This window comes from Conger conger, chromosome 1 (assembly GCF_963514075.1).
Source record: "Conger conger chromosome 1, fConCon1.1, whole genome shotgun sequence".
Classification (NCBI taxonomy): Eukaryota; Metazoa; Chordata; class Actinopteri; order Anguilliformes; family Congridae; genus Conger; species Conger conger.
In genome coordinates, this window is record NC_083760.1 from 5,420,995 (window position 1) to 5,444,633 (window position 23,639).

The 23,639-nt window shown below is 48.6% G+C and overlaps 1 protein-coding gene across 1 annotated transcript in view; it reads right to left on the reverse strand.

Annotated features, from left to right (window-relative positions):
* Window positions 1–2,435: 2,435 nt before the first annotated feature.
* Window positions 2,436–23,639, reverse strand: part of slc9a1a (solute carrier family 9 member A1a) — a 58,128-nt gene continuing 36,924 nt past the window's right edge. The window contains exons 4-12 of the mRNA XM_061249434.1: window positions 21,387–21,604; window positions 18,572–18,774; window positions 14,807–14,896; window positions 8,509–8,579; window positions 6,797–6,973; window positions 6,087–6,198; window positions 5,117–5,218; window positions 3,408–3,480; window positions 2,436–2,722 (exon numbers count right to left, since the gene is read on the reverse strand). Coding sequence (XP_061105418.1) covers window positions 2,436–2,722; window positions 3,408–3,480; window positions 5,117–5,218; window positions 6,087–6,198; window positions 6,797–6,973; window positions 8,509–8,579; window positions 14,807–14,896; window positions 18,572–18,774; window positions 21,387–21,604 — 1,333 coding nt within the window. The remainder of the gene's footprint in view (window positions 2,723–3,407; window positions 3,481–5,116; window positions 5,219–6,086; window positions 6,199–6,796; window positions 6,974–8,508; window positions 8,580–14,806; window positions 14,897–18,571; window positions 18,775–21,386; window positions 21,605–23,639) is intronic.

Consider the following 23,639-nt stretch of genomic DNA (forward strand, 5'->3'; position numbering starts at 1 on the left):
TAATAACATAACACAACAAGAACCTGAATATGTACATTTCTTTTGTTTTTTTTTTTGTATTTGCTGAACAGATTTGGTTTTTCCTCATAACTGAGAGATCTATCCTGCGGTGATATCTGCGATGACCCTTAGATTCCTAAACGACAGACACCTGACTGTGGCACGAAAAGGTCTGGCCTCCACATAAACACACACACACACACACACACGCACACACGCACACACGCACACACGCACACACACACACAAACGCCATCACGGTCCCTTAAAGGTGGAAACAGATGTTTTTTTTGTTTCTCATATTTTGGGGTGTAAATCAGCACCTAGAACACACCCAGTAACCGTGGTAACGCCCCTCCCGTTCCGAAGTCTACTGTTGAAGTAGAGAAAACCTTTACCTAAAAACACCACCCCCCCCCGTTAACATGAAGACATTACACCTTTAAAGGGAACCATATTCACAAGTCCTATATGTACATATCTATATAATATATCATCTGTACATATCGATATAACCCACTGTATACTGCATAGTTAATATTGCATGGTCTCAACTGTAGAATCGTGTCGATTGTGTTGACGTCCAGACGGCCTTCATAACTAAGCGCAAAAATGATTATTAAAAATGACAGTAAACTCCCATATTATATATAGTTGCTTCCTGCGTAGGAGACCTATCAGGTTATCCGACACCCTCATTTAAACGCCAGTGTCAAATTCAGCCCGAGGCTGTTAGCCAGGTGAAAAGCCAAAATTTACTTAGCACACTCTGAGCGTGAACGAGGCCTAGCAGATCTCCCCTCTGTATGCCAGTGATTGTCTGTTCACAGTTAATGTGAAAATGCATATATTTGTTTAAATATATATATATATATATTGTTTATATTTTTGCATATTCACGTTTAGAAACTGCATCAGCTGCATGGAGGTCCCACTCTGGCCAGACTGAGGTCCCGTCGAGGAGTTTACCGTTACTGTCTGACACAAACGATGCGCGGTCAGCTACATCTTCGCCCCGCTCGCTATGAAAGGAGTTAAAAACGTGAAAAACGAACGCCGCGGATCGAGCCGCGCTGAAGAGGGAGCGGTGACTGATGTGAGATTAAGGGCAGAGACCCCGGGGGGGGGGGGGGGAAATACGAACGTGCGGAGAACGGAGAATAAACGCCCTACGCTTCTCATCTCCGAGGATGAAAAACACCAAACCAATGTTACAAAATGGGCCCCCGATAACCGGGAAAACTGACCGGGGGGGGAATCGATGAGAGAAGATGGAAACGGCTACAGAAAAGTGGCTACAGAAACAGCGCCCCCTGGTGTGGTGGAGGCGCAGAAGACCTGCACCAAACCCACGGTGGGATGGAGTGGATGCCTCGATAGATCAATGGCATTACGGGTTCAGTATGGTCACAAGGCAGAAAAGAGGAGAAAATGGCTTCTGGGGTGATCCTCCTGTCTTGATATTGCTACGAGAGTGTAAAGCCCCAGATCAGGACAGGTGTGTGTGTGTGTGTGTGTGTGTGTGTGTGTTGGGGGGGTTCAAGAGTATGTGTGTCTGAGTGTGTGTCTGTGCATGTGTGTGAGTATATATGTGTGTGTCTGTGTGTGGGAATGTGTGTGCCAGAGTATGTCTGTGTAGGAATGCGAGCAGAAGAAAGTGTGTGTGTGTCTGTGTGTGAGTGTGCGTACGTGTGTTTGTGTGTGTGTGAGAGTGTGCATGTGAGTGTGTGTGTGTGTGTTTGTGTTTGTGAAGGCTGATCAAACAGAAGGCGAACAAAACAGGAGGATTCCCATTCTTGTGACTGAAAGGAAAAGCACCTTGTAAAGAAAATAAAACCTTGTACCTCCTCCTCCAACCTCCACCGGCACAGAAAAACAAAAACAAACTAACACGATCGGCAAAATGATTGCCTGAAAAAACAAACTCACAAAAAAAAACTAACCCAAACACATAAGAAAAGGCCTTTGGAAGAAAAAGAAAACAAACAAACAAATAAACGAAAAAAATAAACCGGGAACACCGCCATGGACTAAGAGTCCAGTCCTTTGGCAATGCATAGTTCTGTTCGCCCACCACTTCCCCTTCTTCCCCGTCCGTCTGCAGAAACCCTAACCCACAGAGATCAGAAGCTTTAAAAACAAACACACAAAAACAAAGAATGCGCAAAACAAACAGTGAAAACGATAAATAAATGGCTTATTTCGCTTCCTTTTTTTCGTTTGTTATTGTTTTGGTACCTCCGCCGCTTTGTCCTTTAACAAAGTTTGGCTCGTAGATTTTTTATTTTATGAAGTTTTTTTTGTTTTGTTTTGTTTTTTTTTTTTTACTTTTTTTTTCCAACCCAAAGGGAATAAATGCAAATGAAAAGGGGGCGGTCCTCTTCCACCGCTTAGCCCCGCCCCTCCGCTCTGGCCCCGCCCCCGTGTGGGAGGAGCTACGGGAGGAAGGGCTCGTCCTCGTCCTCGTCCGCGCTGGGGCCCGGGTCGCTAAGGCAACGCTGCAGCCGCTGGGGGTCGTTCCCGCCGTTCAGGCCCTTGTCGGGCGGGCCCTGGGAAGAGGAGGGGGCCTTCATCATCAGGCCCTGGTCCTCGGGCGCCTCCTTGGCCTGCTTGGCCAGCTCGTCCTCCAGCTTCAGCGAGTCGGGGGACTGCGGGGAGGCCAGGTCCACCTTGATGGTGGGCACGTCCTCCGAGTCCGGCTTGGAGCTGTACGCCTGGGGGTCTGAGGTCATACACACATATAATATAATATCATAGAATATCATATAATATAATATAATATAATATAATATAATATAATATAATGTATACAGACACACACATGCACACGCATACACAAGCACACACACACATAAAAATGCACGCATACGCATACACACGCACGCACGCAGACGCACACAAATACACACACAGAGACACAAACAGACATGCAGACATGCAGACAGACAGATAGACAGGCAGACAGGTAGACAGACACACTTCAATCATTAAAAACGAATGGCATAAGTTAATTCATTAATGCTGACAAAAAAAAAAAAAAACAATACCAAGGGTTAACACCCACAAGTTAATTCATTAATACTGACAAAAACAAAAACAAAAACACAATACCAGGGGTTAACACCCACAAGTTAATTCATTAATGCTGACGAAAAAAACTAAACAATACCAGGGGGTAACACCCGGTGAACTTGGAAGAACCCTGGAAGAACATGGGATAAATACGTCATTGTTTTGGATTAAAATAATTTTCTGTGCTCGACTGATCTCGCCTGGTGCTACTGAGCCAACCAAGAGGACCCGAGGGCAGGGTTCGAATTGGTTCCAATACACCAGGCAAGCTCAGTCAAACGTAGAAAAAGGACTTGACCCAGGAAAGGAGGAAGTCTTTGGCAGGCCGAACCTACCTGAAGCCAGCCGGGATCTGTTCATGGTGGGAGAGTCTGGGGGCGCAGCCGGGACGGTCAGGTAATTCTTCATCTGGAAGGAGAATTAAAAAAGAAAAAAAACAGGGTTGGTTACCATGGAGACAGTTTGTTTGGTCACCATGGAGATTTTTTTCCAAAAAACGAGAGACTATCTCAAGGGGCTTATTCTTGGTAATAAGTAGAACATTTAATCAAGTTTACCCAAGCCTCTCGTAGAAAAAATCATACAACGCTTGAAATTAATTTAGACAATATGTGGAATCGCTGAAACTAATGGGACTAGAAAACATCCGGATATCTCGCCATCTTGTCGTGTAACAGTCTAGATGCTCACTTACCCATTTGTTTAAGAGTGTAGCCTCTGTATCTGTTGTTTTTTATTTATCTTGCAGTGTTTTTTTTCTGGTTCTCTGATAATACCAGTTTAATACCAGTCGGTATGTGTGTATTTGTGTCATTATTATAAAAAAAACCCCCCAAAAATGTCTAGCCGAGAGTGAAACACAGATCTGACCGCAGAGAGAGAGAGAGCGGTTTCTCCCTCAGACCACGCATTTATCCGTGCGATCAGATAACGAGGGGCCTTCCTCGGGGGGTTAGGGCCGGAGCACGCCCTCCCGCGGGTGCGGTGTTAAATCAGGGCCTTCCAGGAAGAGGAAAGGCCAGGTGAAGTTATCAGCCAAAGTGGAAAACAGACACAAACACACCCCCGAGTTAAGCCAATCTGCCCAGATAATCAGCTCAGCTGCGTAATGAGGAAACTCGGGAGCAGAGCGATAGCAGAGGAAAACCCCCACAGGGGAGGGGAAACTGCGTGAAGTTACGCCATTTTGGCTCCTGGAGTTGAGCCAGAATGGCTGTTTAGAACAGTCTTAGCACCGTGAGGCTGTGTGTACCTGGGTTTGTCTGATAGTAATGTTATGACCAACCTTCTCAAAACTTTAATAAAAAATTTAACTTGACTTGCTTGACCTTGGATAATTATTTATCTCAACCACAGCAAGCTTCATCTTCTCTGGAGAATCTGGACAATTGCACTTCAATTTGTGTGATGGTGTGTCAAATTGACCTTTGCATCTTTAGACCAGCCTGGTCAGGCTCATAGTACAGTGAGGTTATGAGCAGCCTGGTCAGGCTCATAGTGCTGTAAGGTTATGAGCAGCCCGGTCAGGCTCATAGTGCTGTAAGGTTATGAGCAGCCTGGTCAGGCTCCTTGTGCTGTAAGGTTATGAGCAGCCTGGTCAGGCTCATAGTGCTGTACGGTTATGAGCAGCCTGGTCAGGCTCATAGTGCTGTAAGGTTATGAGCAGTCTGGTCAGGCTCATAGTGCTGTACGGTTATGAGCAGCCTGGTCAGGCTCATAGTGCTGTAAGGTTATGAGCAGCCTGGTCAGGCTCATAGTGCTGTAAGGTTATGAGCAACCTGGTCAGGCTCATAGTGCTGTAAGGTTATGAGCAGCCTGGTCAGGCTCATAGTGCTGTAAGGTTATGAGCAGCCTGGTCAGGCTCATAGTGCTGTAAGGTTATGAGCAGTCTGGTCAGGCTCATAGCTCTGTACGGTTATGAGCAGCCTGGTCAGGCTCATAGCGCTGTAAGGTTATGAGCAGTCCGGTCAGGCTCATAGTACAGTGAGGTCATAGTGTAGTTCACTCACTGGCCTATAAAAAAAGACTACAGGTCCCAGCTTACCTTCTGCTCCATCTCCTTAACCTTCTGCTTCTTGACGAGCAGGTCGGTCAGGCCGTCCTCGAAAGGCTCGTTCTCCAGCGTGTATCTGTTGTAGGAGCGCAGCTGAGGGGGCGGGGCAGAGGGGATGTCAATCAACCAACCAACCAATCAACATTTGATTTAACATTATCCAACTTAATGATCACTCTGCAGACGAAATTCTGTTTACACGATTCATGCGCCACACGGAATATAGCAAATATTATATTAGTATTATATAAACAGTAAATCAATGGATTAAAAGAATGGTACATAAATAAGCCGGCTGGGATACCAAAAAATAAAATAATTATAATAATAATTATTAAAATTTTTAAAATAATTTAAGCACCTTGTCAGTGCTCTCTGCTTTTTATGTATCAATTAAACTTTTCCATGACTTTTCAATGACATTTTAAAAGGCGAATACATTTTTCTATCGCTATAAAGGGAATTCCTGTAGAACTTTGAGACTGACACTGCAAGGAGAAGCACACAGATTTCAGTACATTTTGTCCCTGTGGGGACACCGTACCTCTGTGTATTCTACCAGCAGCAGATCAGTACTGGTCATGGGCAGGGGGCATGGATAACGCTAGCCAGCTGAAGGGCCGATTGGTCAGAAGTAAACTGCATCACAGCTAGTGATGGGAGGAGCTCCAGAATCACAAACTCACTGGGGTGAACCAATCATTGGCTTTTTGCGGATTGGGATTCAAACGAGTCTGTGACTGACAGTCCATTGCAGGGAGTTCAGGAAAACCTCACTCCCGTGACTTTTTAAAGAACCAGAACATACATACGTAACATACGTAACATACGTAACATACATTCCACATCTCTGCCAGCCTTTGCATAGCCATTCAAGGACGGTGAGCTACTTGGAAACCCTGTACGAGTCTCCCGTGACTTTTATTTTGAAGGAGCGGGGCCGTGTTGGCGGGCTGCTCACCCGGAGCCGGGTCTTCTGCAGGTTGGTGCGGAGAATGTTCCGGATCTCCTCCTCGCGGCCCTTGGACACGTCGGGCAGCGCCCTCTCCGGGGGCTTCTTGGGCTGGATGTTCCTGCGCGGGGAGAACGGGCCCGGGTCACATGGTGCGCAGGCTCAGCCAATCGGGAGCAGGGGAAGGGGAAGGGAATGCAAGAAGGCACCAAACAACTGCAATCTTTCCCCCTGTATCACACTGTGACTTTTACCCCTTATCAGACTGTGACTTTCCCCCTGCAACAGACTGTGACCTTTGAAGATGAGGAGGAGGGATATGAAGATGAGGAAGATGAATATGAGAGGAGGAAGATGAGATGAGGAAGATGAAGATGACATGAGGAAGATGAAGATGATGGAGGGAGATGAAGATGGGAGGAGGGAGATGAAGATGGGAGGAGGAAGATTAGATGAGGACGATGAAGATGGGAGGAGGGAGATGAAGATGAGGAAGATTAGACGAGGAAGATGAAGATGGGAGGAGGGAGATGAGAGGAGGAAGATGAGATGAGGAAGATGAAGATGGGAGGAGGGAAATGAAGATGAGGAAAATTAGACGAGGAAGATGAAGATGGGAGGAGGGAGATGAGAGGAGGAAGATGAGATGAGGAAGATGAAGATGGGAGGAGGGAGATGAAGATGAGGACAAGGGAGACGGGATGAGGAAGAGCACTTACGCCATGGACACGGTCGACGGGACGTTGGACGGCAGTTTGACGCCTCCCCCGCTCTCTACCAGCTCGATGGCCTGCTTCATCTCCATCTTGTGGTAGAAGGCAATGAGCTGAGGCTCCTTAGAGCGCTCTCCCGCGATCAGACACTTCTTTATGTACTTCTTATTGAAGCGGTTCAACCTGGGAGAGGGAGAGAGAGAGAGAGAGAGAGAGAGAGAGAGAGATCATGTATCATGTACAAAAACCAACAACTCATCACCCTCCCTTGAACCATCTGCTAAACACACCCCAACACACCCAATCTAAACCTCACACCCCCCACCCCCTCCGCCCAATGTCCCTGAACCATGTATGCTCGACGCCCCCCACATAGTGCCCTTTTGTGCGGCTCTCTTCACACATGTAACATACATGCTCTCCGTGAGCAGCTGTTGGGCTCCATCGACCCCACCCTGCGTTTGAAAAACGATCTGCCGACAGACGCTAGAATAACTGACCGATAGTTCAGAAACAGCTGTGGGGGGTGAGTTAGGCTGGCTGACAGATTTAGTCACACACGGACACAGTGTAATGACAGCAGAACCATATTTTAGCCCTCTTTGAATACAGTGTCGATAATGTGATGGGAATCTTTTTCAGCTTTACTGGACAGTATAGTATAGAGAGACAGGAAGAATGGGAGCGAGAGAGAGGGAAAGACATGCGACAAATGTCGGACGGTCGGATTCGAACCGCCGACGTCGCGGCTCGCAATGAGCATGCGGTCAGTGCTCTACAGGCTGCGCCACCGAGACACCCATGTGCCGGGAATCTTAACGCGAACATTAACAATGTATGCACATGAATATGAACGATCTTGCTTTTAATAAATGTGAATGGTTTGCTCTTAGTCTTATGTGTTCACAGGGATTGGTTTTATATGACCACTGACAGAGCAGTGATGGATGTTTCCGTCTCGCCTGAAGCCAGAGGCAGAGTTACGATGTGCGCTCGTGTCCTACCACAGTTCCAGAGAACGCCAGAACGCTTTCAGTCTCACATGACAAAATCCATCCATCCATCCATTATCTGAACCCGCTTATCCTGAACAGGGTCGCAGGGGGGCTGGAGCCTATCCCAGCATACATTGGGCGAAAGGCAGGAATACACCCTGGACAGGTCGCCAGTCCATCGCAGGGCACACACACACCATTCACTCACACACTCATACCCACGGGCAATTTAGACTCTCCAATCAGCCTAACCTGCATGTCTTTGGACTGTGGGAGGAAACCAGAGTACCCGGAGGAAACCCACGCAGACACGGGGAGAACATGCAAACTCCGCACAGAGAGGCCCTGTCCGACGGGGATTCGAACCCAGGACCTCCTTGCTGTGAGGCGGCAGTGCTACCCACTGCACCATCCGTGCCGCCCCACATGACAAAATATCAGTGCATTTTAGACTGAAGCGAATCCAACGTCAGAGTTATGATGAGCGTATAGGTCTCACGTTAACACGGATTCAGAGGATGGTCATGCCTGTTTTAGTCTCAGAAGACTAAGGATGGGCGTATTTTAGTCTCAAGTGAATTAGATGTCAGAGCTGTGATGCGTGTTTGAGGCCCATCATTGCCGTTTCAGAGACCTGTGATACACGTTTCGGTCTTACACGACTAAAATTGGCTGTATTCTAGTCTTGAGCTGAAGATGTTGTGGTCAGGCGGATTCACCTACTTGTCCTTCCAGTGGTGATGTCCGTAATGTCCGCAGATGTCCTCTATGCCCGTCAGGAGGTGGTCCAGGAACTGAGAGAGGGAAAGAGAGAGAGAGAGAGAGAGAGAGAGAGAAAGAGAGGGAGAGAGAGAGAGAGAGAAGCAGCCGTTAGCATGAAGACTCCTTATCCTGGGAGCCGTAGCAACGCCGGAACGTTCCGTATATTCCAGACTTGGGTCATTGTCAGGTAATGATCATTGAAAAACAGGTAATGATGACTAACACAGGTAATGAACATATTTAACAGGGGTAACGGTACTTAATTGTTTTGGATTCAAATACTTATCTATGCGCTTTACTGAGCTTGTTTGGTGTATTGGAACCTATTAAATTAAGTGCAAACCACACCTTCTGGTCCTCTTGGTTGGCTCAATTGCACCAGGCAAGATCAATCGAGCACAGAAATGCATTTGAATCCAAAACAATGACGTACTGGACCCGGGGCAGGTATATTCTGACTGGTTTGAGTAGCGCTCTTCCACAGAAAACAAACAAACGCTCTTCAGATGGGCTGCAGCCACCACATGCGCCTGTGATTACACATTTCCTCATTATCCGCTGGCGGTAATAGCCTTCCCCTTATCCCTGCTTCTCATTATCACAGAGATGTTTTACCATCCAAAGGAAGGGAGTCAAACCTCATCCAAAAAAGGTCGGCGTGAGTGCAGGGTTTTGTTTTTAATCCAGCACCACGACTCCTGATTCTACATATGAAGGTCGTGATTTAAAGACCACGATTAGCTAACTAGCTGAACGAGGAGTCCTTGCGCTGGGCGAAAACAAAAAACCCAGCACTCACGCCGACCTTTTTTCGGATAAGCCACCGCTCATCTCCAGGGCAGGTGTGATTTCATATCACCTGCATTCCTACAGGTAGTATATCTTTCCGCCCAGATTAAGGCAACAAATAACACGGGTGGCATTTCGTCGACAACAGAAGAGATGCCTTATCGGATTTGTTTGGTTTAAAATCACAAGCAGTCATCGACACCTCGTTACCCGGGCGATGACACAGCGGCGAACACGGGCAGGCCCGCGAACATCAAACACGCGGGACATCGAGCCCTCACCGCCTCGGGCTCCGCGACACGCAAACGTTTCCTCATACGCCGAACACATAAACACATTTCCTCATACGCCGAGCTTTGTCAGGCACTCGAGCGTAACCGCGGTGACAAGTATGCGGATACCGAACCTAAGGAGATTAAAATAATAAATGAAGTGGAATTTCTCCGGAAACGTCCACTTCCAAGTAACCTCCCCACCCCTGTTTACACAAATACGAAAGAGATGCACGGTACACGTTCCTACATGCTGTTCGTTCTGCAGCAGAAAGGCAACGCGGAGAAGCACAACATGGCGGCCATTTTGTAAAGTAAAACGGACTGACATATCAGACACTGGCATACAGTACATGTGTAATCCCTTTAAAAAAAAATAATGATAATTGATTAAATGCATTAATAAATATATATAATAATCAGCCTATAGAGGCTTTCTGGTTGGCCTCATTAGGAAGACACTCCAGTCCAGGAAGTCACGTCAAACTAGGCCTGTCAACTGTCATCTTACTAACAGTCATACGGGCAACTGTCATCTGGCTAACAGTCATACGGGCAACTGTCATCTGAGTAACCATCATCCGAAGAGGCCAGCTAACCACACCACTGCTCCAGGTCTATTATAAGCTCCAAAAAAAAGTTATATTCTTTTCTCCCCTCAAAACTATTTTATACTGCAGTTTCTCACCGTTATGGTCTCATCAGCAGTTTCTGTGCTAATATTTAGGTGCTTGGACTGTAGCACAAATCTTCTGTAGCTGCAGCTTCTTCCGAGGGGGAGGGGCAGATGTTCTGTAAAAATGATGTGTACAGTATCGGCCAAATATCCCCACGCGCCGTCTAGAAAACAGGGTGCGCATGCAAAGCAGAGACCTTCATAAAATATGCACGGCTGTCCGCTATTAGCCGCCGCCTTAGCGGGAGGTAAGCTTGCAGAGAGAGTGCAGATGTCATAAAGGACAATCTGTGAAGAATCTCTATTCTCTCCGCGTCCAAAAGGACAATAACGGGGGTAAATAGCGCATGCAAGCAGTAGATAAATATGCACTGCGATCAGCTATGAGCCCTCTCTTTCATGGGAGGGAAGTTTGCAGAAAGCGTGCCGATAGCGTATTGTGGAATTGTGGCAATGTTTGATGAGATAGTTTCTCATTTTCTCCAGGAGCAGTGGTGGTTAAGGGGGGTGGTGTGGGTTGTTGCATGGCCTGGCCTGAAGGTGGCGATGCAGAGCGGAGCGCTGCAGTGCTGGATCCCAGCCTGCTCTTGGCCGGTCGCGTCGGTGAGTCACAGGGCTTATCGCAGAGAGACTGCGGCTCTCCAGCGCAGGGTGGGGTGGGTGTGTGTGGTGTGTGGTGTGTGGGGGGGGGGGGGGGAGGTTATCAGACGGCAGCACTGCGGAACAGCGCTTATGCAACTCTGCATTACTACCGCAGGGGCTGCAGGTTTGAATCTGATCCTCACTTAAGGAAGGGCCGCACAGCCTGACGATAAAGTACCCACCTGTATAGCGTGGAGTTTTTAACCATCTGAGGAGCAGGATCTAGAACATTCTAGAATGCCTTTTCAATGTTCCAATCGCCAGTGCTGATTGTTACATCAGCATTAGAATGTTCCGTTAAGAACACTCTAGTCACATAGTATTTGTGATGTCATGCACATTATAGGGTTAATAATACCCAAGGTACTCGGCCTGTTCATAAATATTCAAACTATGTAAAAGGGGAAGAGTGGAGTTTAAGACTTTGAAAAGTAGTTCCTGAACTCCATTACCAAGTAATTGTGACATCAGCATTAGAAGGTACAGTCAAGAACGCTCTAATCGCATTTGTGACCTCACACCTTACAGGGTTAAAAGAACATTAGGGAGTGTCAGTGGCCGTGTATATCAGCGTCCGCTAAATTTCCGAAACCGCGCAGTGGGGGGAGCTAATGACGAGCTGTCCATCATGGACTCGTTTGGGCCCATTATGTTGTGCTTTCCCCAGCAGAACGCGATGACTGGTTCAGATCAGCAGGTCACTGATAATATTATTATGAGAGCTGTGCCTATCATTAGCTTAATGAAGCGCCGTTCTTCCATCACTGTGCGCATGGTATTAATAGAAACAGGCCCTGCTCTGTGTGTGTGTGTGTGTGTGTGTGTGCGCGTGTGAGCATGTGTGTGAGCGTGTGTGTATGCCTGTGTGCGTGCGAGTGTGTGTATGTGTAAGTGCGTGTGTGTGTATGTGTGTGTGTGAGGGTGAGTGTGTGTAAGCATGTGTGTGTGATCGTGTGTGTGTATTTGTATTCAGGAGAGAGAGTGTGTGTGTGTGTGTGTGTGTGTGTGAGAGAGAGTGTGTGTGTGTGAGTGTGTGTGTGTGTGTGTGTGTGTGTGTGAGAGAGAGAGTGTGTGTGTGTGTGTGTGTGTGTGTGTGATCGTGTGTGTGTGTGTGAGAGCATGTGAGGGCAGTTGTGAAGCCGCAGGAATCCTTCAGCGCTCCACATCAATCAGGCGGCCATTTTACTTGCAAATGGAGCCAGCGGTGACTCCACGGGCGGAGCGAGGTGACCTTTCCGGGAGGGGTGAGGTAAGCTACATAACAACCCCCCTCCCCCCCACCCTCGGTCAATACAGGTGGGGAGGTCACACAAGGTAAGCTTAACGCCGCGGCAACCAAACAAAGGTGTTTCCTGCGTACAGTTTTTCCTGCCTCAAATTTCATGGCAAAATTCTGGAAAAAACGTAAATACAAGTGTGATGTGCTTTTGTGTGATTGGTAACAGCGACAGTGGCCTTGCTGTGGTGTGGGGCGGTGTGGTCATCACCAGGAGAGGCGCTACTGAAGACCATCGCAAAGCCACCGCACTGCATGCTGGGAGCGCAGAGCGTACGATCAGACGTGGGTCCGTGTTCTCCTCGTTCCGAAACGTGTTCACTTTCGCACCCACTGTGCAGATAAGGCCCGGAGAATAAACGCTTTTTTAGAGAGAGTTTGCAAGGAGGATGAGGTGAAAAGACAACACTGTCATCTCAACATCTGGTCATTAACGGCCGCTAAAAAGTCAAACTCACACTACTAACAAGATGCGGTAAATTCGGTAACGTGCTCACGATTACATTACATTAATGGCATTTGGCAGACGCTCTTATCCAGAGCGACATACAGTTGATTAGACTAAGCAGGAGACAATCCTCCCCTGGAGCAATGCAGGGTTAGGGGCCTTGCTCAAGGGCCCAACGGCTGTGCGGATCTTATTGTGGCTACACCGGGGATCGAACCACCGACCTCGCGGGTCCCAGTCATGTTCCTTAACCACTACGCTACATTGCCGACATGATTAAACCGCACTCCTCATTTGTCTCTGTGCTTCAGCGGTGACGCACGAGGAGATGACAGAGAGAATTGGCTCTCTGGAATCCACGGCAACGGCAGAGCGGCTTTTCCTGGAAGACACGGGCAGGGGGCCAGTCCGGTTTAAACGGGTAGAACGGGTCCGAACAAACAGCTTCGAAATCATTTCACAACAAACCGCGGAAAACATCTCATTTGCATGGATCAGCGCGGCGATAGGCAGAGCCCAACGCGTTGCAGAATCGATGCACGGAAACCGACAACAGGAAACCAGCCCGGGGGCATCCGCAGCCTGATAAGACAACTGCGCCTGTAGAGTAGTGGCTAAGGTACATGACTGGGACACGCAAGGTCGGGGGTTTGAATAAGATAAGCCACAGATAAGCCACAATAAGATCTGCAGAGCCGTTGGGCCCTTGAGCAAGGCCCTTAACCCTGCATTGCTCCAGGGGAGGATTGTCTCCTGCTTAGTCTAATCAACTCTATGTCACTCTGGATAAGAGCGTCTGCCAAATGCCATTAATGTAATAATGTCGATCCCTTGAGCAAGGCCCTTAACCCCACATCCCTCCAGGAGGGATTGTCCCCCGCTTAGTCTAATCAACTGCAAGTAGCTTTGGAGTAAAGCGTGAGCTAAATAACTGCGTGCTCCACGTTAGCCGCAAACCGCTCTGAACACAAGATTTCTGAACATCACCTGCAGACCTGCATCAAAAATGTCATTGTTTTGGACTGAAATATTTATCTGCGCTCCATTGATCTTGCATAGTGCAACTGACAAAACCCAGAAGGCAGGGTTTGCACTTTTTGACAGCATTGCACAGGTTCCAATGCACCAGACGAGCGCAGTGAAGCGTAGAAAATGATCTGAATCCAGAACAGTTACATATGAGACCCAGGTCTGAGCGCGTCACACACAGCCGTGAGAAGGGCCGGGAGAGGAGGAGAGGGGAGGAGGGGAGGAGAGGAGTTGAGGAGTGGAGAGGAGGAGAAGAGAGGAGGAGAGTAGTTGAGGAGAGGAGCAGTAGAGGAGTAATTAAGCGCCTCCTCCTAACGACGGCGGCTCATTGGGCGGTCGGGTCAGAAGCGTTCAGGGACGCGGATGTGCTCCCGGGAGAAAGCACCTCGGGGGTGTGCGGAGGAGTAGCGTGCGGAAGGGTTTCTGTGAAAGGCCAGGCTGGACGGCCAGGTGTGATAACACACACTCTGCCTCAGGCAGTCAAAGCTTCCCATTCCAAGCACATTTCCACAGAGTTTTACAAACACTGAAGAATAAGAAGCATTAAAATGGACTTTGCCACTAAGACAATAAATGAGATTCTGAATGGTAGAGGGAAATATTCTTCTAACAAATCGGCGTTTGTGTGTGTGTGTGTGTGTGTATATGCAGAGTAGGTGTGAGTGTGTGAGTGTGTGCGTGTGTGTGTGTGTGTGCATATGTGTGAGTGGTACGCGTGTGTGTGTGTGTGTGCGTGTGTGTGTGTGTATATGCAGAGTAGGTGTGAGTGTATGTGTGTGTGTGTGTGTGTGTGTGTGTGTGTGTGCATATGTGTGAGTGGTACGCGTGTGTGTGTATGTGTGAGTGGTACGCGTGTGTGTATGTGTGAGTGGTACATGTGTGTGTGTGTGTGTGTGTCTGTGTAAGTGGTACGTGTGTGTGTGTGTGTGCGTGTGCGTGTGTGCGTGCGTGCGTGCGTGCGTGTATGTGTGAGTGGTACATGTGTGTGTGTGTGTATGTGTGAGTGGTACGCGTGTGTGTGTGTCTGTGTAAGTGGTACATGTGTGTGTGTGTGTGTGTGTGTGTGTGTGCGTGCGTGCGTGTGTGTGCGTGCGTGCGTGTGTGCGTGCGTGTGTGTGTGTGTGTACCTGAGAGTGGATCTCCTCGTTGATGGAGCGCTTGGTTTCTTGTTTCTTCTTCACAGCCAGGAGGTCCACCAGTGGGCGGATCGTCATACCCTGAAACCGCAGGGGAGAGAGTGTGAGTGTGAGAACATACACACACACACACACACACCCACCTCTACCAGACACACACACACACCGCGTACACACCTCTACCGGACACACACACCAGCGGCCATATCGCCATGCCCTGAACCACAGGAGAGTGTGAGAACACACACACACACACACACACACCACAGACACCTCTACCAGATACACACACACCAGCGGCCATATCGCCATGCCCTGAACCACAGGAGAGAGTGTGAGAAAACAAACACACACACACACACACACCAGTGGGCGGATCATTATGCCTTGAAACTGCAGGAGAGAGAGAGAGAAAGAAAGAAAGAAAAAAACTGAAGCATTTCCCACAAAATAACAACATATTGGTACAATGGCAGTGTCCCACCGGGGATTTTAAACTGCAACCTCTAAGTCAAGCCCAGTTCTCTAAGCACTGCACGACACAGTGAAGCTGGAGCCCAGAGCGCAGCGGTACCGGAGCGCAGCGGTACCGGAGCAGCGGTACCAGAGGAGGGTACGCACAGAACAGCACGACTGCTACGCCCCTGGTGTGCAAACGGGGAATGTGGGTAATGCTGCAGGCTGGGGACTCAATCAGGTTTAGAACGAGGCCTGAGTTAGGAACAGACCTGAGGGGAGGGTGGGCCACAGGCAGAGGGAGAGAGGGAGGGAGGGGAGGGGAGGGAGGGAGGGAGGGGAGGGAGGGAGGGGAGGGGTGCGGGGGGGCTGGTCTTTTTCATTCTCTCTCAGCTCAATCATCCTGACGTCTTCTTCAAAGTCAATGAGATCAGCGGCTCTTACTGGACAGCAGCTGAGTAAGCGCAAGTGTCCGCACACACACAGGGACACACACGGACACACACGGACACACACACACGGACACACACGGACACACACGGACACACACACGGACACACACACGGACACACACACAGAGACACACACACAGACACACACACAGACACACACACAGACACACACACAGACAGACAGACGTACAGACACAGACACATGCACACACAGACACACACGAACACTGAAGCATGCAGGCCAGCACAGACAAGAGACACACACACACACACACACACGTGCGAACACAGACACATATACAGTGGGAGCAATAATTATTTGATCCCTTGCTGATTTTGTGCCCATTCTTTGTAAGTGGGCAAACCTACAAAATTAGCAAGGGATCAAATAATTATTGCTCCCACTGTATACACACACACACACACACACACACACACACACACACACAAGCTCCAGTGGAACAAGCGGCAGCAGGATCCTCTCGAGAGAGCTGGCAGTTTCAGTAAAAGCTTTAAGATGCTGAATGAATCACTCCTCAGGCCTGCGTTACAGGGAGAAGCAGGCTCCCTTTCACTGCTGGTTCTGGTTCCGGTGTCATTTGGGATTATGTCCGTCTCCTGACACACACCGGCTCTCCTGAGACGGCATTTCCGAAGCGGGAAGGACTTAATTCCGATGAGCCGGTGGCGGCCGCTACTCGAAGGGAATGTGTTTTTCTGCGAAACGTTGACATTTTGCAACAACGGCAGGACATTAATTCAATAAAAAACGGGTGAATTGCATTAAATCCCAAGCCACTGGAAACAGACGGAATATGTTCATGCCCTATATTACGGAACAGCAATAAAACAGCACACACAGAAGCCACATCCCTGGCCCACAAAGCTCAGAACGACGGCCCTGGGAGCTGTGAGACTGGGTGTGGAAGTCCGTTTCCATGCCACCCCAGCAGATTAAAGGCCCCCGCACATATGTCTCATGTTTTTGAGCTTCTCAAATCATCCTTATTAAAAAAAATAGCTATTTTGGTGTTGTGTTTACACAGAGAGCTGACCATGTTAACACAGAGAGAGCTGACCATGTTAACACAGAGAGCTGACCATGTTAACACAGAGAGCTGACCATGTTAACACAGAGAGCTGACCATGTTAACAGAGAGCTGACCATGTTAACACAGAGCGCAGACCATGTTAACACAGAGAGCTGACCATGTTAACACAGAGCTGACCATGTTAACACAGAGAGAGCTGACCATGTTAACACAGAGCCCTGACCATGTTAACACAGAGAGCTGACCATGTTAACACAGAGCTGACCATGTTAACACAGAGAGGGCCGACCATGTTAACACAGAGAGCTGACCATGTTAACACAGAGCGCTGACCATGTGAACACAGAGCCCTGACCATGTTAACACAGAGAGCTGACCATGCTAACACAGAGAGCTGACCATGTTAACACAGAGAGGGCCGACCATGTTAACACAGAGAGGGCCAACCATGTTAACACAGAGAGCTGACCATGTTAACACAGAGAGAGCTGACCATGTTAACACAGAGAGAGCTGACCATGTTAACACAGAGAGCTGACCATGTTAACACAGAGCTGACCATGTTAACACAGAGAGCTGACCACAGGACGTGGAGAGGTTAGGGTTCGGGACTACAGTAAATTAAAGTTTATTTATATATAGCAACTTTCCAGAGGAGAAGTTCTTCAAAGAGGCATAACATTAAAATTAAAAACAGGCATAAAAAACATGAAAGCAGAAACATAAACACAAAGACCAAGCCCTGGGATCCAGGCCCATGTCTGCAGCTGGTATAAGAGAGTGTGTGTGCGTGCGTGCATGCGTGCGTGCATTTGTGTGTGTGTGTGTGTGTGTGTCTGTGGGTGTGTGTGTGTGTGTATGTCTGTGTGTGTCTGTGTGTGCATGCGTGCGTGCGTTTGTGTGTGTGTGTGTGTGTGTGTGCGTGTGTGCGTGTCTGTGTGTGTGTGCGTGCGTGAGTGTGTGTGTGTGTGTGTGCATGTGTGTGTGTGTGTGTGTGTGTGTGCGTGCGTGTGTGTGTTTGTGCTTGTGTGTGCGTGTCTGTGTGCGTGCATGTGTGTGTGTGTGTGTGCGTGCGTGCGTGCGTGTGTGTGTGTCTGTGTGTGTGTGTGTGTGTGTGTTTGCGTGCGTGTGTGTGTGTGTGCGTGCGTGCGTGTGTGTGTGTCTGTGTGTGTGTGTGTGTGTGTGTGTTTGCGTGCGTGTGCGTGCGTGTGCGTGTAGTAAGAGCTCTCCATGTATGAGTACCATAGGCAGGCTTCTGGCCGTACAATGCCCTCTACGTGCCGACAGGAATGTGAAAATCGGTCCTGAATCTGCCGGTCTGATGGGAAGCCGCTCAAGCGAGGCTAAGACGGCCGCGATGTGGGACCATTACGGAGAGCCGCCAGTGTCTCCGAGAGGATTTAGTGAGGCGTGTAAAAAGGGCACGGAGCGGTCCCGTCGTGAGGAGACAAAGACGCGGATAATCGTCTGCCGGGCGGGTCCGGACTCAGAAGGCCAGAGAAATCTCTCATTAAACGGCTTAACGACGTCCCTCGGCTGGAAATAACGAGCACGAGTCAGCATCTGAATACGCTGATCAGAATTGACACGGACCGGTCAAAAACAACACGTACGTTTCTAATGCTGGACTTACACACAGCCGTTGGGCCCTTAACTTCACGTTGCTCCTGGGGGGGGGATTGTCCCCCGTCTTAGTCTAACCAACTGCGAGTCACTTCGGATAAAGCCGGCAGCTCAAGCGACACACTGTCGTTACAAAGCGCTGGCGCGAGACAGAAAAGCGCTCGAACGCTCACCTGCACAAAGACGGTGAAGAAGATGACGGTGATGATGGCCGTCAGGAACATGTCCCTCTCGGGGAAATCCTCTTTTTCCAGCAGGTAGCACAGGGAGAAGGCGATGGCCCCCCGCAGGCCCCCGTACGCCACGATGAACTGGTCCTTCGTGGTGAGCTTCACGATGCGGAACTTGTTGATGAAGTACGTCAACCCGATCACACCTGCAAAAACAAAAGGTCACCGTATTACTCACTCACTCACTCACTCTGAGCAGAGGACGTGGAGAGGTTAGGGTTAGGGACTACAGTAAATTAAAGTTTTTATATATATATATATATAGCAACTTTCCAGAGAAGTTCTTCAAAGAGGCATAACATTAAAAATAAACCTCACTCACTCACACACTCACTCTCTCACTCTCTCACAATCTCTCCATGATTATGTAATAAAGCTGGACCAAGATTGAAGTGTGCGAAGGTCTGAATTATTTTGAGTTGAATTATTCCTGGACAGTATGTTTTTTGGGCTTTGAGCCCCACAAGTGTCAGCGCCATTGAGGTCCACTGTATCAGGGAGCGCTTCAGGGGATCTCTAGAAAACTCCTCAAATCACGGTGACACAATCTGGACATAGACAGCACTCCAGGAGAAGTTATAAGAAATTATTTATGTCTCTCTCTCACTTTCATTCATGTAGCCTAAACATGACTGTATTTTACCGCCTGATTATCACACAGGTCCCGAGTCTCTTTGACATTTTGCCGATTGTGCCGTTAGCATTATTGGCTTTGTGCTTACATAAATCATAGCGATTGTTATGCTAATGAATCCGTTATGAATTTGAATTTAAAGTCGACGGGGACAGTTTGAGTGACATTCCGCGGCAGGATAAATAAGGGAACGCGGCCACCATTAAGTTTTTCTCAACCGAACTAAAACAGAGGCATTCATTCAGTTAGAGGGGTGGTTCAGCTGTAAATAAAATGACGCTGTATTTCCACTGACACAAAGTACCATCTATCCATCCAGGCAGGTTCCTGGAGAGGCGGCAGGTTTGCAGCTCTGACACAGCGCACCTCTCTCTCACTCTCTCACTCTCTCACTCTCTCACTCTCTCACTCTCTCACTCTCTCACTCTCTCACTCTCTCACTCACTCACTCACTCACTCACTCACTCAAAAGGGCCAACATTTCAACTCTTTGTGGTACTCAAAGCGGCAAAAAAATATAGCACTCAAAGCGCTTTTCAAATATAACGACGCGATTACTCGTGAACATCCACGGACCTTGTTGTGCATGGTTTTCACAGAAAACTACTTTTTAACCGAAGCACGCCAACCGTGCACACCGTGTGCAAGTCTCAACCAAAGCATGTCGGTATCCTGGGGCTACTGTGTCAACACTGTGGTTAGCATAGAGATAGTTAGTATAGAACAATAGACCCACAGCCGTACACAAACTCTATAGATGGGCTTCGCAAGTCTATACAGCATGCCGACAAATACTTTCATGTATTGCTTTTAAACGATTAAAACTTTGTGTGTGAGTTTTTTTATGCGATGACCTACTAGGCTATTTAGGAACCGACGTTGTTAGGAATGATGTTCCATTGCGGGGTGAATCGCGGCTTATCAAACAGAGTTAGGCCGCAACACGCGTCCTGATCACACCGTACTAATCCCGGGGGGCTTGTTTCTCGGTATTAAAAACAGGAACGTGAAGTATTCGAAGGAGAGTGAAAACTGAAAGGAATTTAATCGAAGCCTAAAGCGTGGAACGTGGCCCGTTGTGTTCGTGCCATTTTCACAACCGTGCTTTTCAGCTAAAACCACCTCGCAGTTTTCTTAGGAGAGCCTGACGCAATGAGGAATCACCAGCGTGTGACAGGTGGCATTTCGTCTGAAAAGGTGAATAAACAGTCAGCGTAGCTAAGAGGCACCAGAGCTAATTTTAATACAGATAAATCTCCGTAGCTGTCCCTGATGGGGGGGGGAGGGTGAGTGGGGTTGCCAGGTTGGATGTGAAAAATGCGTAGTGCAATGAGGTTACTGCAACATTTGCTGAAATGGCCTATAATTCTTATCCCACAGCTGAAGGGCACTTAGTGATGCACGGAACCGGTTTCTCCCGGACTGGTCCAAATGGCAGACTGCACAATCATTCAAAGAAATAAATGTGTGATTTATCATGAAGAGATAAAAGGAACACAGTCATGCTATTACTAATCGTTGTGTGTGAAATGTAATACAACTTCCGGGCATGACCCGCCTCGCAGTGAAGAAACGGTCTTTGCAATCCTGCCAGCTCATCTCTCACTCTCCCGCCCCCACTTCCCCTCCCGGTGTGTACACTACACTGCAATTGTTTCTTGCTACTGTATTCGTGCCACACCTGCACTCTCCATAACCTGGGCTCTTCTGTGGACAGAGTGAACTCAGTGAAAATGTTGGAATGTTTATTTTATTTATTACATTTTTTTTATTTTATTTTTTTTTATTCGGTCAGTGAAGAAAAGTCAGTGTTCTAGAACTCCACTGATTTCAGCCGCCAGCAATAGCGATTGGCCGATATGAGAGACCAATGGGCTTAGAGACTGGCTGATACGAGAGAACGATGAGCTTCGCGATCGGTCGATATGAGAGACTGATGAGCTTTGTGATCGGTCCATATTAGAGACCGATGAGCTTCGTGATCGGTCGATGTGACAGACCAATGAGCTTCGTGATTGGTCGATGTGACAGACCGATGAGCTTCGTGATTGGTCGACAGGAGAGGCCGACGGGCTTAGTGATTGGCCGATGCGAGCGGCGGGTCGGTAACCGCGGGCGACTCACCCAGCACGCGGGCGATGAGACAGAGCAGCACGGTGACGGTGACGAAGATCCAGTCCCAGTGGTGCGGCCCGGCCACCGTGGACACGCCCAGGAAGATGAAGATGAGCGTCTCGCTCACGCTGCTCCACATCTTCAGGAAGTACTTGATGGTGGTGTGGGACTTGTGGGATATGTTGGCCTCCACGTAGGGCCGCATCACTGCGCCACAGGAAATCAACCTGGGGGGGGGAGAGGAAGGGGTGGGGGGGGTGATTTTACAAACACAAGAGAACAGCAGAGTTCATATGAAGTACGTCACCAGGGGGGGAGGGAGAGAAATCTCACCATTCTTACATTTCATCTCACGACCCACCGACAAAGATCGGAGCAGATTTCTCATTATTTTTGAAGCACTTTAATTACCCAGGGAAGGTCCACTCGCTGAGAACGTATTTGTCTTTTGCGAGGACGCCCAGGGAGAAACGCCAGAGAGAACAGTTGCAAGTCAGGAGAGAGTGAGAGTGAGAGAGAGCAGGGGTAAGGTGTTTTCTGAGGTTAAAGACCTTGCTCAAGGGCCCAACGGCACGAATCGTTTTCTTATTTTCTGTCGTTTTTAATATAGGGACCCGACTTCATCTCTCCAGATTCAGGTCAGCATCCCGACATTCCCATGAGGGACTCGAACCAGCAGTCGGCAGTCAAACCCCCCCCAACACGAGGCTACGGATCTAACACCCCTAACACCCCCCCCCCCCCCAAGTCTCAGCCACGGAGAGATCATCTCGGGGTCACAGGACTGATCAGTCATGTTCACACGTTCCGTCCCTCGGATGTGTGACGAGCACGATGTGTGATTCAAAATGGCCGCCACGCACACAGACCCGGTGACGGCATTGAACAGCTGCTCACGAACACAACACGCTGCAGTTATCACGGCCACTACAGCAGTGGGAGTCGCCTGTGCATTCCAGGGAGATACTGTGTGACGTGACCGCAAACCTCAAATCACGAGATTGCATACGCTCCTTTACGGCAAAGTAAACACAGCATAGAGAAGAGGGGGAGGGAGAAAGCGGGAGAGATAAAGAGGGAGAGATAAAGAGGGAGAGAGAGAGAGAGAGAGAGGGAACAGCGCTTAGGTGATCCACGTTTCTCACGAGGCACAGCTGATGATGCACCGGCCTTGAAACGCTGAAAGCCGGCGATCGAGACAACACCGTGACCCTTCCCCGCTCCCCCTGTCCCTCACGCAAGCCGTGCGCTTCCGAGGAGCGCACGCAGGTGAGGAATGAAGAGAGGAGGGGCCGTAAATCAGGGAGAAACCCCCCCCCCGGCCCCCCAGCGCATTGGCCGTATATCTGAGCAGGCCCGATTTAGCATGGGCAAACACACGGGGCGAGAATTATTAAACCTCTGTCCACTCTTCAATCATCACTGTACAGGGATGCCTGAGAAGGTCTGCACTCAACCCTGCTTCAATGGGCCAATAGAACATTCCTACACAGAGGACTGGAAGAGTTTATACCTGTACAGGTGTTCCTCTGGACTGTATGGAGGTTACAATGTGACTTTACGTGTTTAACAGTATCCCTAAATAACACTAGCGAAAGAACGGCACACAGTACTCCAAGTGTGGACAGCCAAAGGTATTGTATAACTTCCTTAGATTTATTCGGAATACATTGGGCTATATATCTCAGCATGCTGTTGGTCGATTTAACTGCAACAGCATGAATAAGTGCTGGTGTGACTAAAACCTGAAAGGCTTTGATCAACTACTATAAGTCTTTTTCAAATTCAGGGCACTCCAATTTCCAATCCCCCATGAAGTGGTCCTGCCTTATCTTTTTATTTCCCCACATGTAGAACTTTACATTTAGCTATGTTGAATTTAATTTTCCATGTTTCCACCCATTCCGGGATTCTGTTTAAATCTTCTTCGATCACTTCAACAGATTCAAAACTGTACTGTACTGTATCATCTGCAAATTTAATGACCCTGCCAAGGTCATTTCTGTAAATGAGGAAGAGCAGCGGACCCAGGGCGGATCCCTGTGGGACCCCGCTTCCCACTGTACCCTGCTCAGATAAGATCAGATAAGAAGCTTTATTCAGAATAAACAGCATTTTGCTCATTTTGCGCAACAGATTATCACATTTCACCCGGCACTAAAGAGAGACCCTTAGGGGTGGTTTATCTGAAGAACAATACGGTCAGAAAAATGTTTCTTTAATTAGCAACGCGCAGCTCTGACACGGCTCCAAGCAAGATGG